Here is a 24,044-nt window from a genome sequence, read left to right on the forward strand (position 1 = left end):
CCAATGTCGCAAAGTTTGCACTACCGCATAGAATTCCTTATCATAGGTGGAATAACGCAACCTGCCATCACTTAACTTTTCGCTAAAGAACGCGACAGGGTGACCTTCTTGGCTTAACACACCACCTATGCCAACGCCAGAGGCATCACATGCGACCTCGAATACCTTAGTGAAATCAGGGAGGCGCAAGACAGGTGCTTCGGTCATCCTATGCTTAATATCTTTAAATGCTTGGGATGCCGACTTAGTCCAAATAAAGTCTCCTTTCTTCATGCAATCTGTGATGGGAGACATTATTGAACTAAAATTCCTAATGAAGCGACGATAGAAAGTAACCAGACCATAAAAACTACGTACCTCGGCTAAGGTCTTGGGCTCAGGCCAATCGACTATCGCGCTTACTTTTTCTGGATCAGCAGAGACACCCTTGGAAGATACTATGAATCCTAAGAAAGTGACGTGATCAGTCAGGAAGGCACACTTCTTAGGGTTTGCAAAGAAGCTTTCTTTCCGCAGGACTTCACAAACCTGCCTTAGGTGTGAGAGATGGAGCTCTTGAGTTTGACTATAAATGAGGATGTCATCAAAGTATACAACGACAAATTTGTTCAAGAAAGGTCGAAAGATCTGTGTCATCACCCTTATAAAAGTACTTGGAGCATTTGTTAATCCGAAAGGCATTACTAACCATTCGTAGAGTCCATCTTTGGTTTTGAATGCAGTTTTCCATTCATCCCCAGGACGAATCCGAATCTGGTGGTACCCACTCTTTAGGTCGATCTTGGAAAAAACTGTAGCACCAGATATATAGTCTAAAAGGTCGTCCAGCCTAGGAATGGGAAAACGATACTTAACCGTGATTTTATTGATAGCACGGGTATCGACGCACATCCTCCAAGAGCCATCTTTCTTGGGAGTGAGGAGTGCAGGTACAGCACATGGACTCAAACTCTCACGAATATACCCTCGAGTGACGAGTTCGTCAACTTGGCGTTTCAGTTCAGTGTGCTCGTTTGGATTGAGTCTATGGTGGGGAAGATTTGGCAGTGACGCTCCAGGAATGAGATCAATTATGTGCTGGATATCACGCATTGGAGGGAGTGCTTCTGGAAGATCAGTTGGGAAGACAGAGTGAAACTCCTCCAACAGAGGAACTACGGCGGCCGGATGTTCGACATTTGACTCCACATTAATAACTCTAGCCACAAGGGCGAACACAGGTGAATGGCTTTCGATATCTTTCATTACCTCTTTCGAAGTAATGATGTGAAGTGACTCTTCTTTTTGTGGTGTAGCACCCTTCTTCTCAGGGCCGGGCTCTCTAGGAGGCAATGAATTCATTATAATTTTCCGACCCTGGAACATAAAACTACACGAATTTGACCGACCATGAAGTGTGACGTCCCTATCGTATAACCAAGGTCTTCCTAGAATGACTTGACCTACGTCCATCGGAAGGCAGTCGCACCAAATCTCGTCTTTATAAGATAGGAATTGAATCGGGACAAGGCATCTTTCTGAAACCGAAATGGACGTCTTATCTACCCAGGCTACTTTAGATGGATTAGGATGAGGGGTAGATTTCAGGCCAAGGCGAGAAACAACTCCAAACGCAATGGCATTGATGCAACTCCCGCTATCAAATAAGATTTTGCATGTTTTACCATTGATCTTAATAAGTGTATAAAATAGGGAGGTTCTTCGCCAGTCTTGTTCGGTCTTTGTTTGGGCTAGTGTGCACCTAACCACATGGAGCCTATGGTTTTGGTCATTACTATCAGTGGGCTCATTTTGGTATTCAGTCTGAACAAACTCTAATCCGGTCTTTTCATCTCCAAAGTCATCTACAAAATCCTCGATGTTTGGTTCATAGACTTCTTCGACACATTCAGTATCCTGGGTTCCTGCTTCCAGTTCAGTCATTAAATAGGTCTTGGCATTACATTGGGACGCAATATGACCAAACTTTTGGCACCTGAAACACTGGGTTTGGTTTCTTAAGGGCGGGTTGGACCCTAATATGCCTTTTCCTTTATCAGTTGATGTACTTTGAGCAGGCACCGGGAACGTCCTAGTCGGTGTTTGGCTAGAACCGGGCTGGGAAGGATGGTTGGAGAGTGGTCTGGGTTGTGGGAGATGGCTTTGATTAGGTCGGGCTCCTGGGGGTAAGAACCGAGAGTCGGTACGTCTCACCACAGGGACTCGTAAAAAACTATCCACGTCTTGAGCCAATTGGTATGCCTGGCCAAGGGTAGTAATCTCTCGGAGGATTAATTCTTTCTGGATCTCCTCACGGAGTCCGGCTCGAAACCTAGAAAGAGTAACAGTCTCCTCTTCGATTACACCGCACCTCATGTGAAACTCCTCAAATTGTGCAATGTAATCGGCAACAGTTGAAGTTCCTTGAGTTAGTTTCTGCCACCTATCCATAAGGCGTTGTCGGTAAGAGAATGGCAGATACTTCTCGTTCAGTTTTTCTTTCATATCCTCCCACGTGGTGATGCGTGGAAGCCTCTGGGTCTCACGCCGATGTTCAACGTTATGCCAGTACCAGTGAGCTTGCCCAATAAGCTTCATTTTGGCAAACCGTACTTTTCTATCTTCAGTCATATCGTACCACTCAAAATAATTGTCCATGGCTGCTCTCCAATCAAGGTACACGCTCGGCTCTAATTGACCAGCAAATGTGGGGGCATCTACTCGTACGGTACAAAGTAATTGCTCATCAAAATCGCGTTGGTGATCAGGATGAAGTTGGTTCCTAGGGGGATGGGGAAAGCTACAGGCGGTGTGGTCAAACCAAACTCGGGATAAGCTGCAATTGGGGATGATGGTTCCGGAGTCCTAGGGTGTTGTACTAGAGCACGGATCTCACGTTTGAATTCGGCTTGATCAGCTCGTATTGCAGCTAATTGTTCCAGAATATCTTGTATAACTCTGGGGTCCATGGTGGATAAAGGTGTCTGAGAGTCAGTGAGGAGGTACTCTCTACCACTACGGGTGGGCATACAGGAACTACTCTAGTTGGTGATATGATATGCAATGCTACTAATGAACCCTAATTGTCCAAATGTAATGCAGGACAACCTACTGATGCAACCCACTAATGCAACCTACTATGAATTCAGAAATCAGCAACTTTTCACAAAAATAACTTAAAATTAAATGTTACTAGTTTGTACTTTGGTTATTTCAGAATTAAAGTAGAAAATTAGTCACTATAAGAAGTTAGGTTGCAAACACGTTTTACAGTCATTCAAAGTCTGAAAGTAATCTGATCTATGGATGTTGATGATATCCTGACACTACGGTGTGCTAATTTAATATTTAGATTTAATTGGTAGGTAGGACGGGTGTAGTGGAAAATGTTCTAGGTTTTGCAGTTTGACAAGAAAATAAGTTTCAAAATAGGGCTGTCATGCAAGAGAACTAGAACATATTTAGATAAGCAAGCCCAAAGGAGGAAGAACCTATTACCTGTGGTGAATGCAGTGGACCAGAATCGTCTGCTCGTGGAGTCTCGAACACGAAGTTGGCGCCGGGCAGAGCTAGCTGGAGTTTTGGACCTGCATCTACAGCACAAGGCTTCCTGGGCTGTTGAAATGGGCTGAAGAATACCCTGGCTTGGGCCTGAAACAGGGCCTGCGGCCAAGGGCCTTGGGCTGACGGACAGAATCGGGCCGTAGAGACGGACTGGGCTGGTGGCCTGCTGGACAAGTGGCAACAGGGCCAGACGGGAGGGTTTGGTGGAAGGCGGGCCAAGGAAGCCCGCGATGGTGGCTTGGATGACTGCAACAGGGGGTGGGGAAAAATGGAGTTAGGGGAAGGGGCTCGGTGCCTCTCGGCGAAAGGAGAAAACGGCAGGCGGCGGTCGGCAGTGGTAAGGAGGAGGGGCGGAGCTGCGGTGGCGTGCGACGGTGATGGAGAGGCGGTGAGCAGAGGGGCAGCGGCGAAGCAAGGAGGGTAGGAGGCAGCGGTGGTGGCAATCGGGCGGTCGCGGGAGCGGCGGGGACGACGACGGCAAGGCGGTGCAGCTCGGTGGGGAGGGAGAACACTGGAATCGGGCGATGGCGGATCTCGGCGGCGGCAAGAGGCGGCACGGGCGGAGACGGCGAAGACGGAGCGAGGCCGGCGGAGACGGCGAAGGCGGAGCGAGGCCCGAACGGCACGGACACAGGGGCGGCGCGGCTCGGTTAACGGAGGAGAGGGCGTCGGCAGCAGAGACGGCACGGCAGGGGGCGGCGGAAACCCTAGGGTTTCCGTTCGAAAGAAACAGAGGTTAGTTTTTTTTTTTTTTTTTTTTGGGGAACACGTGCAGGTCACGTGATCCTACGGGATTTTTTTTTTTTTTTTTTGAACCTTAACGGGTTCGGGTTATCGGTTTCGGGTTTCGAATGAAACCCGCTCCGATAACTGTAAAACCGGCACGTGCAGATCACGTGATTTTTTTTTTTTGTTGGAGACCCGGGTTATCGGGTTGGGTAACGGGTTTAGAACTGACCCGTTACCGTAACTCCTTCTTCAACCTCCCGATCGATTCGGGAGGGCGTTCCGGCCGCTTCGGCGGTGGTTGCGGAGCGGCCGAACGGAACGGTGACAGTGGCTCCGTTGTCGGCGGCGACAGGCGGCGGCTGGTCATGGTGGTGGCCGGGATTTCCTTGTGCGCGGTGGTCGGCGGGTGCGTCGACAGGGCCGAGGGACAAGGTCGAGAACAGGTCGGTGACGCTCTTCCTCTTTCCGGCAGCGGGAGTCACACGTGGCCCTTCGACGCGCTCCGGTGTCCGTGGTCGACGTACGGCGTAATATTCGTGCGGCCACAGGAATCCGGCGACGATCGGCCATACACCGGCTGCCGGTGGTTGCAGGTGGTGGGGCAACGGCGACGACCGAGGGATCAAGTCAGATGGACGCGAGGGGGGAATCCGGCGCAGGGACTGTGGCTCTTTCTTCTCTCTCGGCTGCAGACTTTTTTTTTTTTTTTTTTTTTTTGCTGTTTGCCTGTGACGCTTGATCCCGGACGGCTACGGCTTAACTTCTGGGAGACCGCAGAAGAACCACCGGTGGTCTGGCGGTGGGTGGTAGAGGTGTTCACGGTGGTGACGGCTGGTGGGAAGGGCACGCAGACAGGGTTTCCCTTTGCCTCTGGTGAGAACCGAGAGAGAGAGAGGCTAGACCCCGGGCGTTGGCAGATAATCTGGCTCGTGGCTTTGGCAGCAGGGGCAAAGCCGACGGCTCTGATACCAAGTTGATGCCGGACCAAGTTTTAAATGGAAGAAGGAGAAGAGGGGAAGAGAAGGAGGAAGAAGAAGAGAAGAAGGAGAAGGGAGGAGAAGAGAAGAAGAGGAAACGTGGGGGAAAGAAATCTTTAATTCTTCATTAAAATCCTAATCAACATAAAAGTTCCCTTTAAATAGGGCCCCATAAGAACAATTAAAATAAACCCCTTACATTAAATAATTCTCCACAAATAAGCCCTAAAATGCAAATAAGCCCAGAATAAAATAAACCACAAATAAATCCTAAAACACAAATAAACTCAGAAATAACAATAAGCAAATATGCAAATAAAATGGGGACCTAGCTGATGTCCCCATCAATTATATTATGTTATGTTAAATAATTTAATATTATATTAAATTATTATCCTATAGTATACAATGTTATAGTACTATATTATAATAATATTATATTACATTACATTAATATTATACTATATCATATATTTATATATTAATATATATTATATTTTATTGTGCACTATTGTATAATACTAGTAATGTTCTTTATGGTCATTTTGTCATACAAAAGTATTTTCTCAGTTTGTTTACCAAACAAATGTTAAAGCGTCACAGCACTTTAGAAATATAGTTACCAAATAGCAAACCGCTTTTTATAAAAGCTCTACTTATAACAGCTCTACTGTCAATAGCTCTACTGCCAACAGCTCCCGGCCTAAGTGTGGCTTCCAATTACATGAGCTGGCTTGAATTTGGATCATTTTGAGGGGCCTGATTTTGACCTCGTCTGAGGTGGACTGGGAACCGGTTCGGGTCCAGCCGGTTCGGGCTGCGACGCCCGGCCGTCCTGGTCCGGCTATAATTGCCACTCCACTTATCGGACCGCAGCCGAGGCGGCTCCTTCCCATTTCCCAAGCTCACTCTCCCTCCCCACACCGTTCCCTTCTCCCTTCTCTCCTCGCTTTCCCCCTCCTTCCGCCCTCCCTCCCCCCCTCTCTCTCTACCCCCATTCCTCGCTCACTTGCGGGGGGGAGAAAGATGACCGCCGCCGGCGATGAGGCTTCGACGATTCCACCCAACAGGACTATCTACATCAACAACATCAACGAGAAGATCAAACTCGATGGTAAGTCCCATCTCCCCCTTTTCTTTTTCTTTCCTTGAGGCGATGCGAGAATCAGTTACCCTTCTTAAATTCTAAACCCTAGGCTGGAGATTAGGGTTTATGTCTTCACTTTTTTTTTTTTTTTTTTTACTTTAAGTTCTCGAGGAAAACCTGGGGTCTGTACGTGCTGTTGTTGTTTTATTTTACTGCTCTATTGTTCTGGTCTTGATTCGTTGGTCAAAGCCTAGTAATAATCTTTAACCAAGTGGCATGTCACATTGATTCTTCGGTCCAATTCTTAGAGCTTACAATGCACGTTTCTCAAAATAAGTCTTGCTTCCGCTCTTCTTTTTTTTCCGAGCTAAGAGTCTCGGGCTTAGTTTTCATGGTGGGCTGATAAATACATGAATTACTTTACCTGGTCTATAATTTTCCAATTTAATCATGAAGTCGTGCTCTCGATTAGTTTGGCGATCACTAACTCCTCATGGATTTGTGCAGGAGTGTTAAAACTGACACAGAATCTGAGGAACATAAGATGTTGTTATTGAAAGGAAGCATAATGTCGGATTTGGACACTATGTTTGTGTGTTAGACTGGATTTGTTCAATAACGTCTTTTATTTAGGATACCTAATGAGTTTTATGGTTTTAGGTTTCAAGATCTGCTTGCGTAATAGACTGTTCTGACATGACTTGCTTTTCTTCTGGGCGGGGAGAATTGCCTGCTAGTATGTTACCTCAGAAAACCGAACCTATGACTGAAAGCTTGTGCAGCGTTTCTTCCTTGTTTTCATGTGCTGGCTTGGCTGCAGAGCAAAATATCTTGCTTTTCTCTGACCTTTATGCAGATGCAATGTATTACTCTTTAATAATGAAAAAAGGAGTGAGCAGATAGTGAAATTTTGGAAACTCATATTTCATACAATCTTCCTGATTTTGCCAAAATTTAAATTTTCATTGTTCTGCCAAACAACATAATGAAACCTTAAAATTGCAAACTTTCAATAAAAAAGATAATCAATAGTTTGAAAGGTTTACAGCAGTTTGGAAACTTTCATGGCTACTATCCTGACTGTAACTAGTTTATAGAAGCAGGAGGGGAATGGACATGAAAATGCTTGTATTGATTGTAATAATAAAGAATAATTTATACAAAGAAGTCAAGAACATCTGAGTGATGAGGTAAACATTGATGATAACAGCTGTTTTTCTTTCTCTTCGTTTTGGGTGAGAAGACTTAAGTTTAGTTCCAGTCAACAAATATAGGATGGCATTCTTACATGAAAAGGTTAATATAATTATACAGTGAGTTGAAGCCTGCCCTGTTGTCAACAAGCTAGAATGTGGTTTGGCCATATCTAAGCTTCATAACATTGTTGAGTAACAAATTCGCAACAGCACAAAGAGGATTGTGTTAGGATTTGATTTGGCCAAGAAACAACAAGTAGCAGATAGAAGTATTATGCATCAACATTATTTATCCCAGTGCCTTAGATTTTGTATCCTTAATTCTTCGTGGAATCGATATTTAGGCCTCTTTTCCTATTTATAGATGATGACTGGTAAATAATTTGCTCTTTATTCGTTTTAGGATAAATCATAACCTTAATTTCTAAGTAGTAGTTAAAAAAAAGCTACAGTTATTCAGAAATATAACCATCCTAACAGTCTTTCTATTGTTTCTCACCTCATCTCCTAGACATCCTTCGTATGTTTCTTAGCTTAGGATTTGGTGCTTTTGTTTGTTCTGATAATGATGAGGAGCATCAGCATTTGACTTGAGAAACTTGTATAAGCATGGGAAAAAACCAAATATTTCTGGTCATCCTTTTTTCACAGATTACTGCAATGGATATTCAAAAGTGGACGATGTGCTGTGTACATATTTGCACAAATGGGCATTTAGCATGCCAATGCATTCTTCTATTTATAGTTTTCAAAGTTATGAATCATTTAAGTGCAAGTTTCTAAAACATATCTAAGTTGTATGAACCATCGACTTTCTAAGATGGATCAATTGTCCATTGGGATCTGTGTGTTTGTATGAAATTCGACAAATTTCAGAGAATAATTAAGATTTGACTTCCTGATTTTCTCCGTCCTTTATTCTCTCTTCTTCTATGCTTCTCCATTCTGATTTTACTCTATTCAGATTTTTCTAGATCACCTGAGAAGTCTGTAGCAGCCTGCATAAAAGCTTCCTCTTTGCTTTGTCTCTGTTAAGCTATTTACCTGATCAGACATCTGATATGATCGTCTTCTACAGAAAGTGAACATTGAAATGACCGGAAAAAACAGAGCTGTTTTCCAGTGTAGGCTCTTTGAGGGCCAGCGTGATGAATTATGATAATATCTCTTAGGAGCACTCATCAGCAATTCAATATTGGAATCAAGTAAACTAATTGATCGTCTATTCTGAGTTGTTGATAGCTGTTTGATGTGTCACTTTCTTTGTGTCGCTTTATGGATTTGTATCCTCTTATGCCATTTGAGCTTCTCCTTCTGTTTTCTTGGCTTAATTTTGTTTGGCTAAAATCAATATCTTGTTAAACAGAGCTCAAGAAATCCCTACATGCAGTGTTTTCACAATTCGGGAAGATATTGGAGATGCTTGCTTTTAAGACGCTGAAACATAAAGGACAGGCATGGGTTGTCTTTGAGGATGTTTCATCAGCAACTGAAGCACGCAAGCAGATGCAAGGATTTCCATTCTATGACAAGCCCATGGTAAATGGCAAGGCCTTTTAACCCTAATTATAATATTTACAACAGAATTTGTTAAAGCTTTCATAGTAACCCTTGAAATTTTAAATTGGAGTGTCGTCACATGCTCGGTACCATTCCTTACATCATGCTTTTATAGTTATATTGAGTTAGCCATGCTTTGTTTGAGCCATGGCGATCTTTTTAACATTACCAATTCTAATGCTTGCTTGTAAAAACTAACGCTGGTATTCTGTAATAGATTGATCATTTAGGCACCATTCTGCATTCATGACAGAGCAGAAAGCAGTATGGCACTTATCAAGAGTTCTTTGATCTTTTAGGCATATGCTGTTTAGGTTGAAATGGTTAAGAACTTGTGTCATAACTTGTACAAGAATGTCTTGGTAGGACACTCCAGAAACTATGTTAAATATCAACACCTCTAGCTGACATATGGACTCTATTGTTGGGGCTGTCAACGAGTGCTGTAGTTTGTCATTGGTGTCCATTGTCTACATATGTCAGCACTTCAAAAATCTTGAAAATTTGGGTTCAGATGATATGGCATTTGGTATTTGAATAGAAGTTCTTTAAGCGACTTATCATATGACGAAAAAACTGCTTTTGACTTGCATCCTACAACCTCAGAACTAGTTGAGTTTCTCAATTTTTATCTTTTCCACTATCAACACAAATGTAAAAGCAAGCAATGATATTTATTGCATGCAAGAAGTTGCATGTGTCAGCCAAAGTTATTTCTGTTTTAAAGTGTTTATGAAAATCTATTATGCGCTTCCAATATAATATGACATTCTACATCTTTGTTTCCCCCTCTTACATTCTTGTCCCATAATGGGTCCACTCCTTTCTCTACCCTTCATAAATAATAGAGATGATTTTGTTAAAATGCAGAGAATCCAGTATGCTAAGACCAAGTCAGATATAATAGCAAAAGCTGATGGTACTTTTGTCCCTCGAGAAAGACGGAGGAGGCTTGAGGACAGAGGTAAGACTGGATTTTGGTATTCTTTATGTTACTTAAAATTTGTTCGTTCTCTTTTATGTAAGCAGACTGCTTATATCTGTCTTATGTGGTCTGGTGATCCAATTTCTTGCTTCTTGCATCTTCTGTTCTTCATGAATCATTTTATGATAAATACTAGCATAACTACTTAAAATAATTCTTTTCCCTGTATTTAGCCTGCGACCATCAAATCAAAAAGCAGTAGCATCTGCTCTTTAATTGAAATGATCTTTATTCATGGTTTTAAAGAAATTTGAACTCTAGAAAATTTTATATCTGAAAAATGATGTGGCTATCTTCAGTTTTTTTTTCAGTTAGTGACATAGTGTGGCACATTTAATTGTGAAGTAATTGCAAATAATGAATAAACAAAATGTTGCAATTATTGGCAGGATGCTGATACTGGATTTCAAAGCATCAGTAAATAATGTTGGCAGATTATTTAACTTAGAATAGGCCACCTCAATTTTCTTTGACACAAATATGAGGTATTAATAGATAAGTAACTAACTCCTTAAATGCTTTTCAGATACTAAGTTAACGACATATATCATTTCATGTATATATAATGAGGGGCTATGTCTTAACTCCTGCTTGGCTGTCTTGGGAAGTTATATGACATAATTTGACCTACCAAAACTGTTAAGAATCTGTTGTGTTTATGTATATTTGCTTTTCTTAATTTGCATTATTTTGATAGGAAAAGATTCTTATTCTTTTTCTGGTCCTGATACAATGCAGCTGAAAGAAAGCGTCGGGAGCAGCGGCTTGATGCTAATCAAGCTGGATTGGGTCCCTATGGAGCTGCACCACCGGTATGCATTCAGGGATTTTCATTTCTTTCATATTTCAGATCCGACCATGGCCTATTTAGAACTGTAATAACTTTTCAGAGAACTTCTGTACAGGCTTCTTCATGAACTCTGCTAGAAAGCCTTTTGTTCTTGTGTATATTTGTTAGAAAGCAACCTTTACATAATACAGTAATAGTACATGGCATAGAATTGATTGCATGCTTATTGTGTGAAGTTATAGTTATACACCCCCCACCCCCCAAAGAGAAGGGGAAGAAAAAGAGAAAAACAAGAATCTGCATAATCATGAATATAATTACTGTCTTGGTTACCCTCTCATGCCTTGTATCAGCACACTTCATGCCCATCCAATTCTAATTTGCCATAAGATTGGAAAACCCAATCAAAGCAGTGTTCATATGCTCATGAAACTAAAATCCATTTCTTACGTACAAATTATTAAAATGAAAAAAACTTGATATTTGATTGCCACACATTCCCTAAGACTTGTTCTGCTTCCATGTGCACAAAGAAGAGACCTCCAGTAGGGCTGGGTAATTTTTTGTGTTGAAGGATGTAAAAGAGAAGGGATAGAATTGAAAAGTTGCATGGATGGAGATTGTTAGAAAATGGAAAAGTTTGAAATTATATCAGAGGTAGCCATCTAGAAGGAGGAATGCTTGGCAAATGAGGATTCATGAAACTAAACCTAAATAGTTGGGACAAGGCTGAATGATTATAGTTATGGTTAGGCTGAATAATTATAGTTATTGGTTAAGTTTGAAATCACATCAGAGGTAGCCATAGAAGTAGGAATGCATGGCAAATGAGGATTCATGAAGCTGAACCTAAATAGTTGGGACAAGGCTGAATGATTAAAGTTATGGTTAAGGATCGCCATAATTGAAGAATTCTATTGCAAGAAGAAATCTCTTACGGGAATGATCTAACAGGCATTAATACCTAGAGAGGAATAGGCATAAATAGAAATTATAGGTGAAAGGGGTTTCATAACTCCACCCTGAATAGTTTGGACAAGACTTGATGGTTGTTGTTCGTGACAAAAAAGAGGATTGAATAGAAAAGGGGAGGTAGCACCGGGAGAGAGAGGAGGGGGGGGGGGGGGGGGGGTCATGCTCAAAATATGTGCTGATGCATAATAAGAGAAGGCTGAAAGAGTGAATGATGAGGTTTTCTATTGATCCCAAAAATAAGGAAAAAATAAATGCAAAAAAAAAGAACATAAAGGTGGTCATGTTCAACTATGTGCTGATGTATATGAAACTTACATTACGTGGTGTAATTGAGGTCTTAAACATATATATCTGAACTGTTTAAAGTAACATTTGCTACTAGTAATTAAATAACAAGAGATTATGGCTATCTTCTTATATGATCACCTTTTCCTATCATGTTGGAGTCACAAATGATTTTGCCAAAGGCTGATAGAATTGGTTCAAAGGTAAATGTGATGTCTATCTATTTCAGGTCCTTTCTGTGGAGAAGCTTAGCAAGGTGGTGATCTCAAAATTTTGAGCATGTTATGTGATATGAAAATATGTTGTTTCTATGGTGATAGATCCTAGGCTTGCTGCTCGCATGCCCAACCCATGTACAAATTTATTAGCCAAAACAGATCTGTTGACAAATTTTATTCCACATATTATCGGCATTATAATCATAAGGATAGCACATTGTTTTAGAAGTAGTTGCCTGTATAGCACCATTCCAAGAGCCATACACACATATTTGTATTTTTAAGTAGGCAAGAATGTGCAAGTTGCAGTTACCAAACCTGGATGCTACTAGCAAAGGGGACAAAAGAAAGTGCTGTTTATCTACCTTGATAGTGGTATATAACACTTGTTAGGAAGTACAACATGAATAATGATATGATAGCACCGATTGAGCACCAAAAGTAATTTGTGTTAAGGAATATAGAGCCGTGCATCTGGATGACAGGCACCTTCAAGGGCAGAATTTCTATTGGGAGGAGAGGAGATTTGCTTTAATATTTGGAAACTCGCATGCTTTGTAGCTCCTATAATTACCAACAATTTTCTGATTTGATCCTTTTGTTGAGAAATTTAATATAACAGACCTGAATGATTGGTCTGTTTTTTGATACCTATGGTCGAACATCAATAATAATCCTTCCATGGTTCTCAATACTGGTTTTGGTGCCCATAGGTACCATACTAGTAAAGTGCTACAGGATGGTTCGTGATACCGATATATACCGAGTATCAGTTCGCTACTAGTACTGTACAATATGCCTGATAAAGCAGTATGGGCCCTGCATTGTTGTCTGAAAGTGACTAGCGATGCTGCATTTAGGGCCCATTTGGTTTGGTGTGAGTGGACTGAGAAGAAACCCACTTTCTTGGAGTGGCATCGGCTCTCCCTGGCTGAAGCCGCATCAGGTCATTTATCCCTAGTAAGGCATTGTGGGAATTCACTTCAGCTCCACTTGTGGCCAACCAAACACCTGAAGTGGGCTCCTGTAGGTTGAACTGAATTCGGATGCCCAGTTACAGGCAACCAAACAGCCTTTTTACCAGCATCTATAATATCAAAAGAATGTTACGAGGAAATGGAGCAATCCATAAAACTGTGCTTAAGACAAAATGTCTAAAATCTAGGTTTTGTTGCATTTATGATAATTTGGGCTCATGACCATAACCATCAACACATACTTGTGTTGATGGTTATGGTCTAGCTTTTACGTATATTGTTGCCTTGGTGTGAGCTCTGATTTACTAATCTTTTTTGTGTTCCTTTTTTCATTTTAGAAAAATTTTCCTTATATACGTTTCTTATGAAAAAAAAAAATGCAGCTTTCTCAATTACCTTACCCTGGAGGGGCTAAGTCTATGGTTCCTGAAGCTCCAGCACTGCCAAACAACATTCTCTTTGTTCAGAATCTTCCCCATGAGACGACTCCCATGATGCTACAAATGCTTTTCTGCCAGTATCCTGGTTTTAAGGAGGTTAGAATGGTAGAAGCAAAGCCTGGAATTGCTTTTGTGGAGTATGGAGACGAGATGCAGGCTACACTTGCCATGCAAGGGCTTCAGGGTTTCAAGATTACACAACAGAGTCCTATGCTTATATCATATGCAAAGAAGTAGGTTGTGTGAATTTCTGGTATGTTTCTTTAGGTCTTTCTATTGCTGCAGTTTTAACATGGGCACTTCTTCCCTTCAGCCAGGGAAGTTTTGGATATTCCATTCTGATCGAACTTCTTAATGTATCATCTCTAGGGGAATTACACTTTGCTGTAGTTTTGCGTCTCTCAGCACAAATGAATTCTCTCCATACATTGCTTTGTCATTCATAGATCTTATTCCAGGGCCTAGTGTGTTGGCTTCTCTTCTGAATGGTGTTGGCCATTTATACTATGAGTTGGCCCCTCTAAAAGGTTGGGATAAAGCATGCACTTGTGGTTCATTGTCATTCTCAGAAACAACCCTGATGCTTTGTATCTTCAATTTTTTGTTTAGAAGTATTCTCACATTCAAAATGCAAATGAAGAATTGCATGTGTAAGTCTCTCTAGGCCCGATAGCACCTGTTCTTTTCTCTTATTCTTCCAAATTTCAGAAAAGCTACCATCGCTGGCATTTGCTCCTGTGAAGAAACAGAAGGTTCACTTTATACATATGATCCAGTATTAGTTATCCCAGGCAAGAAATCATCAGGCATGTCAGTTTCTGACACTGGGATCATTTGATCAGTATGGAGTTGTGCTCCAGGTGCTATTTGTTGTTTGAAGCTTTTAATAGGCCGCATAGCCATTATAAAAATTCTGATAATATTTCCACCTTCAGCTCTAATATTCTTCATTGATGGCAACTGCCGGCATCAATCATCTCGCCATTGAATTCTTGCACCGGTAGGTCCGTCACGATACATTTACATGACTGTTAATCTATCTTCAGGATGAGCAGCTCTTTTGGAAAGTGTTGCATCTTATACATTATTGTAACTGGAAGCTCTTTTGAGAACAAAGCATCTGTTGTAAAAAATGCCGAACAAGGACATCTCTATTGTCTGCTTAACCAGTGTTCTTAGTCAACTTTATTTCGTCTTTCTATTTTTGCTGTGCTGATAAGATCATAGGTTAACATTTGACATTCTAAAAGCATTGACCCAATCGATGGCCATAGGTTAACATTTGACATTCTGAAAGCATCGACACAGTCGATGGGAGTATGTTTTTCTTCTCACAGTTTGGTGATAAAAGAATGAAACTTCCTCCCTATCGTTATATTTCCAATTATTCAAACTTTACAGGTGTGAGGAAATGTATAGGCGAAATATGTTTGCATGAGCTTGGGCTTTTTTGTTTTTTTGTTGCTGCTAAGTTGGGTAATTCATATAACATATGTACGGATACATCTAATAAAGTCGAAAAACAGAATATCACGGAGCTTTCGAGGCAGCTTCCTATCCTCCGCCCACACGGTGCTACCAGTATGGTTGGCCACGTAGGTAACCATCAAGTCTGCAGCTCCATTAGCTTTTCTAAACACGTGCTTAGCCTGGACAATCCCTCCATCTCTCATCATTAACCAGATATCTTTAAGCAATGAATGGTCGTCGGTAGCGACCCTCAGTCTTCCTTGGATCCAGCTAATGACTGTAGCTGAGTCATTTTCCAGGATGACTAAATTAACTAGTAGCACACACCGAGCATGTCGAAGGCCTACCCAGACAGCCCTTAGCTCCGCACGGAAACCGTACAGTCAAATAACAGACAGTCACTTGCTGCCACAATCCTAGAGTTTGGGTCCCTAATGATGAAATCCACTCCACCAGTTGTGTCTTCATTTAGTACCGACCCATCGAAGTTGACCTTGAAGAAGCTAGGGGATGGGAGCTCCCAGGTGAAGAACATCGTACGGGGTGCTGCAAAGGTAGAATAGGAACCCCAAATATCCCAAGCTGTCAGAGGCCCTTCTAAGAAAGAAGCTTGACTAATCTCTGCCACCTGCACCCGGGCGCTCCACTGCGAGCCTTGGCGACATACTATGTTCACCGAAAGTTCGAACATTCCTTGACAGCCATATTTGGTATGCTGTGCAAGTCGCTCTAACCATCTCCTGGCGTGTCAATGGGTTGCCCGACCATCGACGGATGGTCCCTAAGAATAGATCCTCCTGAGACCAATCCTTCCGTAGCAGCCCTGCCAACTGCCAAATCACCCTCACCCATGTGCACTGAAACAGCGTATGGTCCACTGTCTCATCGACCCCGCACATCCCGCACTGAGAAAATTCTCAAGCCTCGTACACTAAATACTGCTATCATCGAAAGCCGATTCCAGACCACCTTTCATAAGAACAATGCGACCCTCGGGTGGAGGCTCAGGCACATGTAGTCTATATGTCTGCCGATTAACATTATGTTAAATGGCTACTCCTTTAGCCTACAATCGTCCTTACAAGAATTACTTCACCAAATGAGGTTGATGCCAGACTTGGCAGCCTGTCACAACTCAATCTGTCCATTCCTCACGTTTAATTTTCAAACTGGGGCTGATGTAGGGGATGATTATAATGAGACTTCCATTGATTATATGCTTAATTAAATGCCTATTTTATTGGTTAACATATCCACTAATTTGCAGATGAGATCGACAACATTTTTTTGACATGAAAAGACCCAACGATCCTGTATCAACTTCCATATCACCACACCTTCGGAAGAAAGCTGAATGACGAGGCTCCCTCAAACATGGGAGACATCCTAGGGAATCAGAATATCAGACCTTATCAGGCCAACAAGGTCCAGTTCTGTTTCGACACTGTAAAGAGGGGAAAGAGAGCACCCTACATTAGATTAATTGACATTGTAACCATCCTTTTCCTTCTCACCCATTCTGGAGATATTGCAGGGAAGAATTAAATTTTCTTAATGGTACACGATAAGGGGATCAGTGGGAGTGTTCAGTTAGTGTATGATCAGAAAGTCGTAGATGAAGAGTAACATGATAATATAAAATAATCAATGCTTAGTCATTTGGGAAAGGCAGAATGCAGACACAAGTAACCTGGTGCAATGCACTATGACTGTAGCATTAAAACATACAACGAGGGCTGCTATTATATGAACCGAATAGGAGGATAATGCTATCATACAGAGATGCCATTTAGTAGAACGGGAGATAGCAAACACAGGAACAACCTAAAAAATAGCACCCACCAAATAAGGAGGGCTGCAAATTATATACAGATATGGTCCTCATGAGTCAGAGGAAGATGCCGGTTTTAGCCTATGCTATATTACAGAAAGGAAAGAGGAGGTGGGCGGTGATGGAAGCTGTATTAATTTAAGCTAGCGAGAAATTTTTTTTTGGAACTTGTGGTAAAAACAAATATCAGATACAACAGTTGACATTGGATTGAATCTCATTCCTTCTTCATGTCAGATAAATACAATTGCTACCATCAACGAGGTCATACATAAAATTGGTAAATTATACAAGGGCACTTATCCAAAGAGGTGAATAGAGTAGCAGTTGGATGATGAAACAATTGAATGAGAGCATCCTAGGAGTCTAAAATTGTGAGAAAAATACTTCACGCAATCTAAAATGAAAGGTAAGTGATGTACCACACCATGTGAACTCAAAACCTGTTAAAGAAAGACATCTTTGCCAACTTTGGATCAAGTATTAGATTATACAGGCATTCTTATCATACAAGAGGAATAAAAAGACTACAGAAAATGATAATTTTTTGTCAGCAAGCAATCAAACCACCTCAGTGGCCGAAGAAACACCAGCTTGCACAATGTCTACAGTACTGAAATTCTAATCAAGGTCGATTAGGACCTTCATGTTGTGAGTGAAAAAAGAAGGAAATGCACCAAATGCTTGCCAAGCAGTTAGCAATATGCAGCAGAAAGTTTGCAAAAGAAAAAGGAAAAATAAACTCAGTTACAAAAATCTAGCCATAGTACATCGTACCAGCCCAAACCGAATAGTACAGTACCATACCGCAAAAACCTCATATAGTACTGTACCAACACTGTGTTAGTGTGGCACCTATCACACCCTGAACCCAAAGCGTAACAGAAGCCGCATACCTGTATAGCGAACCATACAAGCATGCAAAGTTATAGATTATATCAAAGCAAAAATAATTTTTAAAAATTTATTTAATCAAGAATTTATCCAAATGATTTACAATAGTTCCATAGTGACATAAGTCAATGTTTGCTAACTATTAACATAAATCAAATAAAATACTCTAACTAGTCTGACCAAAACTCCAATAACTAAAAGTATCTTCAAAAGAACTAGCGCACTCCTCAAGTCCCGAGCAATCATGCAAACGGATCTGAAAAATAGAAAAAACATAATAATAAGCTATACTAGCCCAATAAGCAACATAATACCCCAAAGTTGGGTCAAAGCATGCCAAATAATAAGTTAAAGAGCAAAATATTGGCTAAAAAATAAATCATTTTTTGAATAATGTATATTTCTTTTTGAAGTATACTATTCTTTTCATAAAGAAATACTAGAAACCCAACAACAGGTTATGGCCACGTAACCCAGTGGCATGGGTCAAAATGCACAATGTGCCAAACACTACTATTATTAATCATCGGTGGTACGGTATCCGAATACTACTATTTTAATCACCAGTGGTGCGGTGTCGAAACCGGTTTCTCACAGATTATAAGTCAACAAGGATAAAGAATAATCTCCATTGGCGGGGCTAGATCATAGTCATGCTAAGAATGCATACATATAAAACAAATTTTTCATAATTGCCCTGTTATATTTTTCAGATTTCATAGCATACTACAACATATTTTTAAAATAATTACTATCATAACATTAACATGCTTGACTCGTTTAACTAAATATAAAACAATAACATAATCAAATTTAATCAAATAATTATTATTTAATCAAAAAATCAGAAAACACACTATGAAGTATTAGGTTACTTACCTCTTCTCGCTTCGAAATTCTACTTCACTTAGACGGGTCAGGTTCACCTGTTTTAATATCATTAAATACAATTAACTTTATGTTATCTTAGAAGCCAAGCAAAATTAAAATATTATTGCATATACGGCCTTATGCCCAAATCAGGATGGACGAAAAGCAATGTTAATCAGACTACAGTACCTGACTGCATGGGTCGGTCCGAACAAGATGAACTGGACTGATCAAGATCAGACAAAATTTAAGTGACTCAATGAAGGCCAATGATGACAGAATTCCAAAGAGATATGACAACGCTGAGGTAATGGGCCGGTCTACCGCTCAGGCATCAGGGTGGTTCAGGATTTCCACCCAAAGGCAACTTGGATCTGAACAAATGATGACAGAATCTTAAACCAAGATCTCTAAGCATACTTAGAGAGAGAAAGAGGGACAAGAGAGAGAAAGAGGGACAAGAGAGACAATATAAAAACAAAGAAAGAAGAAAAGAAGAGGAAAAAGAGGAAGAAGAAAGAGGAATGAAGAGGTAAGGGCCACGATCATGTGGCCGTGGCGGTCGACAGCTGGAAGAACGGCGACAGAGGCAACCGGCGGTAGTGACAGGGCGGTCGATGACTTAAAGAAGAGGAAGCAAGGGCCGAACACAGATGATCTTGTTCCTTGGTGTATTCGGATCCCAGCCCGCTTGCCGACGGCTAAAGGTCAAGCTCCTACCATGGACCAACATGGAGAAGCGGCTGACGACTTTAGCGATGAATGCCATCGACGAGCATTGCCGGAAAAAGAGAATGAGGCAAAATAGGGGATCCTTATCCCGACGACTTTTGGCTAATTTTGCAGCCGACGACCATTATGTCAGGTCATGGAAGGAAGAACAAGGAGCGGAGAAGAGGGTCGAAGCATTACCTTGGCTCAGTCGGTGTCGTCGGCCCTGATTTCTACCTTGGCTCGGTTTCCGGCGAGCACAGTGACTAGGAATCGATGATGCATAAGAAGAAGAAAGAGAGAAAAAGAGGCGACAGTGGTTAGCAATCGTCGGTGGTGCGTGAAGGAGAGTTGGAAGGACTTTAAATAACAATGGAAGCTAGGATTATCCTAGCCTCCAACAGAGTTCGTGGTAGAGGACTCTTCCTCCTCTGCCGCGATCTACAAGGGCACTGCCCTATTTCTAACTAAAACAAGCCTTCAGGCCATTGTTTTGGCATCGGCCAGGCCAACAGGCCGGCCCAGTAAGGCTGGGCCTCAGTACCACTATGGGGTCCGGTACCGAGATAATGAACCTTGCATCTAGCATACAAACAATATGAGGAATCTGCTAAATGACATGACAAAATAGGTACACATTAAAGAGCAGACTAATATGGCACCTCCCTATCTCTGTCTATTAAGGGGCTGCTGGTTGATCCTTGCTTCTAACTTTCTCGCAGTGCGAAGAATAGCCGCTTGCTTTTGGCGATGGCTGTAGCTCTTCCTTTTGCTGCATAAGAACCAACATATATCAGTAGAAATATTTTCGTAACTGCCCTATTCTAGAACTATGGACAATTTTAACTAAAAGCTCACAAACACCTTTTGAGTCCACGATGAGAAAAATTCATCATATGCCAAAGAATATAGATATTTAATCTTATATTTGGTCAGCCACAGGATAACATTATTATAGCTATTTTGCATAGGTTTAGAAATTGAATGCCAGAAGGTTATCATTCTCATAGCCAATAACAACAATAAGAATGACGCTGACAATTAGGCAAACTTTTACACAGGCACAATTGCAAACAAGTGTTTCTTATTGGTAAGCAGTCCAACTTTCCAGTTCAAAATATTCAAAATAATTTGTATGTTAATGCTGGAGACCAACCTTGTGGAGCTAAACGGAACAAAATGCAAAAGCTCTGACACTTCATATAAATATCAATGATAAAAAAATTGGGCCAGCAAGATTTATCACTTTGAATTGCATAGGTTTAAATATCTGACTAACCTTATGAATAGAAGTCCTGCAGTAAGCACCAATCCTCCAACTGCCCAAGAGACCATTTCACTAATTGGCATTTCCCCCACCCATTGCTGAAAATCTTCGAGTACCCTAGAGTTTTTGGTCTTTCCAGGGGAACTAGATTTCAGATTCCTCCAAGAATCAGCAATTGATTCTAAGCTTGCTTTCCCACCATAGCAAAAAGGCTCATCAACATCTTGCGAGCTAACCCTGGCTACTTGCACAGAGAAACCTGCAAGTTGGCAGAGCTCTGTACCATTAGAGGCCCATTCACTTGCTCTACCACAAACAATGTTGCTTAATCCACAAGGAGACAAAACCTGGCATAGTAAGAACAAAATCGAATAAGAATCTCGACTTCAAAAAATGGGGCTCCAGTTTAACATATTTTCAGGGTTTGTGTGTGTGTGTGTGTGTGTGTGTGTGTGTGTGTGTGTGTCCAACCTTGTGTTTGGAACACAACTTCCTATAATCAAGATTTCACTATCAATATTTAAGCCAACAATTAGCAACTGTCAGCATGAAGTAATACTTTAAATAGTTTCTTTATATTTGCCAATATCATTAGACAAAGTTGAGCATAGATTTGGCAAGTGATGTTTGGTACATGTGAGCTTACAAGTCTGAGTGGAACAACTTAGTCGAACTTACTGAAAAACTAAAAATGAACAGAGACTAGCTACCTGAGTTTTTGCATCAATAGAGAAATAAGCATTTGAGCATGCCTCTAAAACCATATCACAGAAAGAGGCGCAAATCAAAGGTGGCCCAGGCTGAATGCCAACACGTGGATCACAAATAGAGCACTCCAACAATTCCCACAGATGCAAGCATTCTTGACTGCCTTCTCCAAATGAAGCTAGCTTTCTTACTGCTAGTAAAGCAGGGTATGTCTGAGCCACATCACAACACGTACTTTGGCGGAAGACCCTGCAGAGTGCTAGATCTTTGGGTCCCCGGGATACTTTCCTAGGAGGCTTCCCTTCAGATGAAAATGCAGGGAAGCGGCCACCAGGAGAAATACACACTCCACTTGACTGACCTGCATTTCAAAGCATTTATTAATCATTTTATCTGCTACAACTAAAGTTGAACTAATAATCTTAACCAGCAAGAATTATCATGTTTGTATGGGTTCGACTTCATGAGTCAAATACTACCCATTTAAACTTCTCTAAGAGTGTTTATGGCCAGCACTCAAACCTCATGCAAATCCTCCATGAATTGGTGCTAAGTTTTTCGACAAAGGTATCTTTGGGCAAGAGAACTTCCCATAAATCTAGAATAATAACTGGCAAGTCGGGAAAATTAATGGCCTTCTAGGTTTATGGAAAGTGCTTTGTTAGCCTGATGGGATATGGCTACTAATCCTAGGCCTTCTAGGCCAGCTGGTCTGTAAGACAGAAAGAGTGGGGAAGAAAGAACCTCACAGAGTTTAAGGATGAGTAAGCAACAAGTGTTTGTATCAAGCAACGTCTGTTGTGCCGATACCATGCCCCATACTGATTGCCCGGCAGCATGGGTCGGTATGGCCCCACGTCGTGCTGTGCCGGCCCAGTACTAACACAATAGAGGCGGGGTAAAGGGAGAACGAGAGAGGAAAAAAGAGAGAGCGGGGGAAAGAGGGAGAGGGAGAGGATCCCTCCCCCGCTCTCTATCTCTTTTCCTCTTTTTCCTTCTCCTTCTTCCCCTCCGACGGTGTCTCGGTTTTTTTGTCGGAACCATCCCGATCCGCCATCGGTACAGCTCGGGACTCCTCGAACTGAGCAGTTCGAGACAGTTCCACCGACTATGGTATCAAGTAATATTTCATATTATAATGTATATCTACTTTGGTGGCTACCATTTTAGCAGAAGTGAATTAGGCAGATATATCTTAGAAACCATGATAAATCTATACAAAGTAATTGGTGTTTATGATATTCTCAAGGCATAATACTGCTTTTGGTTTTCTATACATCTATAGGTGGCAATCAATCAAGAAAATATTGGTGTGATCATCTTGGTACTGCTAAATATTCAGATGGTAATAAGCTAGGGTCCACCATAAATAGATAATCCACTTTTGGTTTTCTATACTTCTACAGGCGGCAATCAATCAGGAAGATAAGAAACAACAGATAATGTCTGGACTTATGGCTGATGTAAAATTGTTGGGTTAGGATGGCAAGTTTGGTCAACTCAGTAATTACATTACCCACGGATATTTAAAAAAATCTGCAACTGATTAGGAATGAATCAGGACAACAAGAGACACAAAAGGAATGCTACTAAAAAAAAAAAAAAAGAGAATTTCATGACTTCGAAGTATTTTATATTGTTTGGAAGCTTAAAATGTATGACTTTCGTATTTTCAGGCAAAATTCCTGAGATGATTAAAAATTATTTTAACTACTAAAACCAACAAAAAGTTCAGAATCATGTTGCACATCAATTGAATGTGTCATATATTTTAATGATAATGTATCTTTCAAATGTTAACAAGAAATTTAAAGCTTTTGTTTAATCTGTTCTTGGTGTGGTGAAGCCACTACAAGAGCCCATAGGCTAAAGGAATATTACATATTGGCCATAGTAGGCCTAAGCCCATTCTCATGTCAGAGTGTAATGAACTGCTTCCAAAGCACGCTGAACTAATGAAGATTGATGCCTACCTGCATCCTTAGACTAAATCGCACATACTTATGGTCTCTATAAACCAAATTGTCCCACAAACCTTGTGCCCGGTTGTCAAAGCTTGCCAACCTGCACCCTACACACTGAAATTAACCAATTCAAATCACGTGGACCAAAGTGTAGTTTGAGCATCAAACCTCTTTGACAAGGGAGAGAGATGCCAATAGCTAACTATAACAATCTAATATAAGACATAAAACCGTAACTATCTAAAGAGTAGAACATGCAAATATAACATTGCATACTGATACAAACTTGCTATGATGACTATTATATATCATATCACATACGAAGTACCAATATATATGTTACGATTTACAAATTTGAAAATAAAACTACAAAAGTCTATCTTATCTAATTTTTACAAGATTTGAGCTCAGATCATGCAAATCTAAGCTAAGATTTGTGAATCCATGCTCCAGAAAAGGGGCCTTGATCTATTCCTTCAACCTCTTCTTCCCTCTTTCCCCTCAAAAAATCTCTTAAAATCCCCAACAAGTATCGTACTTCCAGGAAAAATTAACTTTCTACAGAAC

At 41.1% G+C, this 24,044-nt stretch overlaps 2 protein-coding genes across 2 annotated transcripts; one reads left to right on the forward strand and one right to left on the reverse strand.

Moving 5' to 3' along the window:
- Positions 1-6,121: 6,121 nt before the first annotated feature.
- On the forward strand, positions 6,122-14,248 carry LOC103719709 (U1 small nuclear ribonucleoprotein A). The gene is made up of 5 exons (XM_008809077.3): positions 6,122-6,363; positions 8,899-9,071; positions 9,963-10,056; positions 10,816-10,889; positions 13,706-14,248. Exons 1-5 carry the CDS (start codon positions 6,276-6,278, stop codon positions 13,997-13,999), a joined length of 723 nt encoding a protein of 240 aa, XP_008807299.2. The 5' UTR covers positions 6,122-6,275; the 3' UTR covers positions 14,000-14,248.
- Positions 14,249-18,003: 3,755 nt separating this feature from the next.
- On the reverse strand, positions 18,004-21,996 carry LOC103719726. Its single transcript, XM_039118127.1, has 6 exons — positions 21,993-21,996; positions 21,516-21,874; positions 20,818-21,152; positions 20,201-20,310; positions 18,837-18,883; positions 18,004-18,213 (listed from the first exon to the last, which is right to left on the reverse strand). The coding sequence occupies exons 1-4, from the start codon at positions 21,994-21,996 to the stop codon at positions 20,205-20,207; spliced, it is 804 nt and encodes a 267-aa protein (XP_038974055.1). The 3' UTR covers positions 18,004-18,213; positions 18,837-18,883; positions 20,201-20,204.
- Between the last annotated feature and the right edge of the window lie 2,048 nt (positions 21,997-24,044).

The sequence above is a fragment of the Phoenix dactylifera genome, unplaced genomic scaffold, assembly GCF_009389715.1.
Source record: "Phoenix dactylifera cultivar Barhee BC4 unplaced genomic scaffold, palm_55x_up_171113_PBpolish2nd_filt_p 000311F, whole genome shotgun sequence".
In the NCBI taxonomy this organism is placed as follows: Eukaryota; Viridiplantae; Streptophyta; class Magnoliopsida; order Arecales; family Arecaceae; genus Phoenix; species Phoenix dactylifera.